This window comes from Anas platyrhynchos, chromosome 36, assembly GCF_047663525.1.
Source record: "Anas platyrhynchos isolate ZD024472 breed Pekin duck chromosome 36, IASCAAS_PekinDuck_T2T, whole genome shotgun sequence".
Lineage (NCBI taxonomy): Eukaryota > Metazoa > Chordata > Aves > Anseriformes > Anatidae > Anas > Anas platyrhynchos.
The window spans coordinates 4,785,501-4,791,543 of NC_092624.1; the positions used below are offsets into that span (position 1 = coordinate 4,785,501).

Sequence of the window (6,043 nt, forward strand, 5' to 3'; positions counted from 1 at the left end):
CCAGAAATTGCAGCTTTGGACAGCTGACAGCCCCTTTGACACATCTTGGAAAGGGGCTCCTGACACCCTTGCCTTTGGGGGAGAGCTGCAGGAGCACTGGGAACAGGGAAGTCAGGACAGAGGTGATGGTCACCCACCAGCAGCCCTCCGTCTCACTTACTGCTGGCCCTCAGCTCAGGACAAGGGATGCCCGCCCTGGCTCCTCAACCACAGATCCTCTGCAAGGTGCCCCTGCTCCTCCACCCGTCAGCGAGGGTCGCCCAGTCAAAGCTTGCTGCCTGCTGACCCCACTCCTGGCCACAGAAGGACAGAGGTGGGGAGCACCCAAGCAGTGGCCAGCAGGGACCAGGCCTTGCAGGGAAGTGTCGGCACTGCCGCTGCTCCAGTGACGATATCCTGGTGATGCGGGGCATCCCCCTGTGACATCAGCCTGTGACATTTGAAGTCCTGTGAGGTCAGCAGCATGGAGATGGCACAGCTCAGGACAGACATGAGAGATTTCCCTTCTTGTCCTGAGAAACAGTCACCTCCCTTCTACCCAGTACTTTTCAGGATCAGGAACGGATCAGGGGCATCTCCAAATGGTGACAAAGGCCATGGAATAAAGGAAGTGGAGCCCTGGAGATACCACTACTGCCCCCTTTTACCAACATGCTTCTGCTGTTGGGAGCCCTCCCACACTGGTTGGGTTTGAAGCTTGTCCTGGGGCTTGGATTTTTCAAAAGATGGGAGCGAAGGCACCTGGGATGGAACAGCCCCTTGGTGTGCCTGAACTCTTCACTGCATAGAACTCACTTCTGAAAGAAGGATGGGTTTTACAGAGTGAATTGGAGTACATGCCAGGGCCTCAGCACCATCCCCCAGTCTGCCATGCAGGAGGCAGAGGTGATACATGAGTGAGGGGCAGATGTACCCTCAACATGTCATGATGAGAGAGAGGAGTAGGGCAGACAAAAAGGGGAGTGGGGAGAATGGTCTAGGATGGATGCCAGGCTCTCCTGTAGGCTGCCACAGCCTCCCCACGGTGCACAGCTTTGGGCCTTGAGAGGAGGTGGAGACCACAGAAGAGGCTGAGGTGGGGGGGCAGCCTGCCCCTTGCAGCTGGGCTGCCAGATCTGCCTGCAGGAGACCACTTGTGTCTCTGTGTCCACAATGGAGGAGGAAGCCATCCTGATTTAGGATCTAAACTCTCTCATTTCAGGAGACCTGTGGCACGCTGAAGGCAGGACTACAGCCCCTGACCGTACTGCACACAGATGTACCTGGTCCCGTGTCAGCTGGACCATGTCAAGTGGGCTGCAGGGAAACATAAGGCTGAGCCTGTGCAATGCTGGGTATAGGTCTGTCTGTGTCCTGGTTTCAGTTAGAACAGAATTAATTTTCTTCCTAGTAGCTGGTGGAATGCTGTGTTTTGGCTTAGGATGAGAAGAGTGCTGATAACACCCCGATGCTTTAGTTGTTGCAGAGCAGTGCTTATACTAAGCCAAGGACATCTCAGCCTTTTGCTCTGTCCTGCCAATGGGCAGGCTGGGGGTGCAGTAAGAGCTGGGAGGGGACAGACCCGGGACAGGTGACCCAAACTAGCCAAAGGAGTATTCCATACCATCTGACGTCATGCTAAACAATATATAGGGGTGGCTAGCCGGGGGGAGGGGGCCGGACTGCTCGGGGTTAGGCTGGGCATCGGTCAGTGAGTGGTGAGCAATTGCATTGTGCATCACTTGTTTGTACATATTATTATTATTTCCCTAACATCACCATTGTATTATTATTGTTATTAATGTTATTATTATTTTGTTATTATTATTTTCCTGTCTTATTAAACTGTCTTTATCTCAACTCACGGGCTTCACTTTCCATTTCTCTCCCCCGTCCCAGAGAGGGAGGGGGGAGGGTGAGCGAACGGCTGCGTGGTGTTTAGCTGCCGGCCGGGTTAAACCATGACAGTCTGTGAAAGCTCATCTCTTTCCATGTGCTGAAAAGCAGCTGGACTACAACATGCCTTGTGCAAGAGGAGTGTCAAGACACAGGTTTCCCTGCTTGCAAGTGCCAGATCCTGGTGAACATCACCTAGGGTGGCCCATCTGGCAGCCGTGCACAGAAGCTCTCTGCAAGAACCCACAGAAACCATGGGGAATGTTTGAACCCAGCAGTGTCCCTTTCCTGTGGTTGGCAGAGTGATTAAAGTCCCCCACAGTGACATGGAGTCATTGAACTCAACTTACTCCAGTGGCTTCCACAAGACTTTAACCACTTCTTCAGCCTGGCTGCAGACATTTACCTCCTGACCCTGACTGGCTTTTGTCCCTAAACCATAAGGGCTCCCCCAGTCTGCTGCCCAGTCCATAGAAGAGATCCATGCATCCAGACAAATTCTTCATGTGGAGCAACCTCTCGATGATCATTCCCAATTGTCTCTTCCGAAGAATCTGCACCAATTCAGCACGATCACGCTGTGCCCCTGACTGGCTCTCCTGTGACCTTCATCCACAAGGGCTCCCCCAGCGTACTGCCAATTCCATGGACAGGACAAAGGAAGGTGAATCTTATACAGATTTTATTAACTTTATTTTTATTTTAGGAGAGGTGATTCTGCTGTGAAGAATTGTGTGTGCCCAGGGGAGGGAGGGAAGCCCAGGGATCCCTTCAGGCTGTTTCTCAGCAGCTTCCCCTGCAGCCCCAGGGCCATGTGCAGGGAGCCTGGTGGGGGGCAGAGCAAGGGAGGCCTTGGGCTGGGCCTCTGCTGCTGAGCTGGGCCGGGCTCCTGGGTCCAAGGGGAGCTCCTGGCAAGTGGGCAGCGCTGCAGAGAGACAGCTCTGCCCAGGAGCAGCTCATCTGCATTGCGCAGCAGGGCTGGGAGCTCTGACTGCAGGTGGAAGTGGGAGAGGAGAGAAAGGAGAAAGAAGTTATGGGCTGAGTGGAATATGTGTATGCTGAGAGCTCAGAGGAGGAAAAATCTTCTTAGTACATAACACGGTAAGTCTCTTTCTATAGTGCAATTCACAGGTGTATCATGGAGGGTTTTCCCATAGCCAGAATTTACCACAGATCAGGCCGGATACACTTGTTTTTCCTTTAGTGTGGAGAAACACAATCACCAGAGGATGGGTTCCCTGCAGGGTCAATGTCCAAGTCCCAACGGCTCCCTGTTTGCAGGCCATCTGCAGGCTGTGAAGGCGGGGGTGCAGGCAGGGGTGTCCAGGGCTGTGGTGCAGAGCAGGGTCCCTGCTGTGGCCCAGGGGCTGTGTGGCGGGGCAGGGCCTCTGCCGCCTGCCAGGCTCAGCACTCAGCCTGCCCGGGGAGCTGCCCAGGGCGCTGCGGGGAGAAGCTGCGGGTGGAAGGAGCCCCCCAGGCAGGGCAGGGTCCTGCTGCTGGCGGGAGGCTGCTCCCTTCAGCAGCCTGCTCACAGCTCCACAGAATACCAAGAGAATTTCACTCTCATCTTTCTTTAGCCTCTCCTTTCAGTTTCTGTTTTAGGTTCAGTAGAAACAGAAATATATGATGTTATTTTCTAGAAAAGCCTGACAGTCCTAAGGAGGTTACAAGGACCCCCAGTAAATCCCTATCCAGAAATCTCCACCACCCCTTGCACAGTGTCAGCAGGGTCTGTGTGACCTGGTCTCTAGGACGTGCTCCCAGCGAGCTGTCCCTGGGCAGAGCCCTGCTGCCAGGTGTCTGCAGGGCAGAGCTGAGCACCCAGCAGGTGGGATGGGGGCTGTGAGCTGCAGGCAGGAGGCGTGGGGACAGAGACCCCGCTGCAGGCAGGGACAGCTGCAGGCAGCACAGCCATAGGCAGGGAATGGCTAACAGAGCAGTCTGGCACCTCTCTGTCTGCCCTCTAGCCCACAGGATTCAGGATGTGACTCATAACCTCTGTAGCAGGACCTCCCTCACAGCGGGCCCTTCTGAGTTCCTGTTGCTCCCTGGCCTTGCCTCCCCTGGCAGAAGCCCTGTGCTCTTCCTCTCTCTTCTTGGAGCTGCAGCTGCTGTTCTTGCTTTATGGCTCCCTGCAGATGGGGAGATGGGGCTTTCAGCTGCAGCTCATGCACTGACCCTCTGGGTCCCACCACACAGATGTGTCCGTAGGAGGAAGATACCCAGAGTTCACCTTCTAACCTGTGGGAATCTCGGCATTGCAGTCTGTGGGGCAGGGACAAAGCTGTATCTCCTTCCAGGGACTTTCTGAGGCCACAATCATTGAGCAGTTTGATGTGAGTAACGTGACTGAGCCCTAGAGGAGTCTGGCTGAGACCAGGGTAGATGGACAGACTGGCTATCCTCACTGCACTAAGGACAGTCACTTTGCCTTCCGGGACTCACAAGAGCTCACCTGGTATTTCTTACAACTGCCAGGGTTTTCTACCCTCTAAAAATGCTCCTGAGTGTGATGCAGATAGAACAAAGTAAATCACAAGTACATCAGTAAAGAGTGTTGAGAGTGGTAACACTGTGAAGTCCAATACATCAGAGAGAGATTTAATCAGAGATCACTCCGGTTTCTTTTTGTGTAAAGCTGTAGGACAGATCTGAATCCTCCAGCACACACAGCAGAGACCGCTGCTCCCAGGGCCACATTCCTCCAGCACCAACCAGACCTCAAGCAAGGGAGCAAAAGAAACGCCTCAGAAAGGGGAAAGTCACTGTAGGGGTGTTTGGATGGGAAGATAAATAGGTTTTATCTCCTAATGATCACTGTCTTTTCTTCCTTGGGTATTCCCCTTTTTCCAGGAGACCCTGAGTCCAAGAGGCATCAGATGTCCAACAGCAGCTCCATCACTGAGTTCCTCCTCCCGGCATTCGCAGACACGTGGGAGCTGCAGCTCCTGCACTTCGCACTCTTCCTGGGCATCTACCTGGCTGCCCTCCTGGGCAACGGCCTCATCCTCAGCGCCATAGCCTGCGACCACCACCTCCACACCCCCATGTACTTCTTCCTCCTCAACCTCGCCCTCCTCGACCTGGGCTGCATCTCCACCACTGTCCCCAAAGCCATGGCCAATTCCCTCTGGGACACCAGGGCCATTTCCTACTCGGCATGTGTTTCACAGGTCTTTCTTTTTTCCTTTCTGATATCAGCAGAGTATTTTATTCTCACCGTCATGTCCTATGACCGCTATGTTGCCATCTGCAAGCCCCTGCACTATGGGAGCCTCCTGGGCAGCAGAGCTTGTGCCCAGATGGCAGCAGCTGCCTGGGGCAGTGGGGTTCTCTATGCTCTGCTGCACACTGCCAATACATTTTCCCTGCCCCTCTGCAGAGGAAATACCCTGGACCAGTTCTTCTGTGAGATCCCCCAGATCCTGAAGATCTCCTGCTCATGCTCCTACCTGAGGAGTTTTTGGGTGCTTGTGATTGGTGTCTGGTTAACGTCCGTGTGCTTTGTTTTCATTCTTTTTTCTTATGTGCAGATCTTCAGGGCTGTGCTGCGGATGCCCTCAGAGCAGGGGCGACACAAAGCCTTTTCCACATGCCTCCCTCACCTGTTTGTGGTCTCCCTGTTTATCAGCACCTGCTTCTTTGCCTACCTGAAGCCCCCCTCCATCTCCTCTCCATCCCTAAACCTGGTGATGGCAGTTCTGTACTCAGTGATGCCTCCAACATTGAATCCCCTCATCTACAGCATGAGAAACAGGGAGCTCAAGTGGGCTATTAGGAAAGTGACTTCATGGATGTTTCTGAATAGTGTCAAATTTCCCCTCTTTTTCCAGAAATGACTTAACTTGGTACCTCCCCTCAGGCCTGGTCCATCTTTCATTGTCAATATTGTTATTATTCTCTTTGGTATCATTTGATTTATTGCGCTCTTAGAGTAATATCTCTTTTTCACCCTACTCCTGCTGGGGATTGACACTTCTCTGTTTGCTCTTGAGGCTCTACAGATATGAGTCCAACAGAAGGTCAGAACTGACTCTTACATAGGATCTGCAAAATCAAATGGGATCTCCACAATGCACTTTCTGAAGGCTTGGCTGTTTCTTCAAGGTTTTTGCCAAGCTTTCCAGAAGCTTGTGTCACTTTCCATCACCTATCAGACACTTTCCAT

General features: G+C 53.2%; 1 protein-coding gene across 1 annotated transcript; it reads left to right on the forward strand.

Moving 5' to 3' along the window:
* Positions 1–4,743: 4,743 nt before the first annotated feature.
* On the forward strand, positions 4,744–5,714 carry LOC119716085 (olfactory receptor 14C36-like). Its single transcript, XM_038175439.2, has one exon. The coding sequence runs from the start codon at positions 4,755–4,757 to the stop codon at positions 5,712–5,714; it is 960 nt and encodes a 319-aa protein (XP_038031367.2). The 5' UTR covers positions 4,744–4,754.
* The last annotated feature ends 329 nt before the right edge of the window (positions 5,715–6,043 follow it).

What these genes read in the sequence shown, in the direction of transcription:
- LOC119716085 (XM_038175439.2), top strand. Translation starts at nt 4,755, where the DNA reads ATGTCCAACAGCAGCTCCATCACTGAGTTCCTCCTCCCGGCATTCGCA.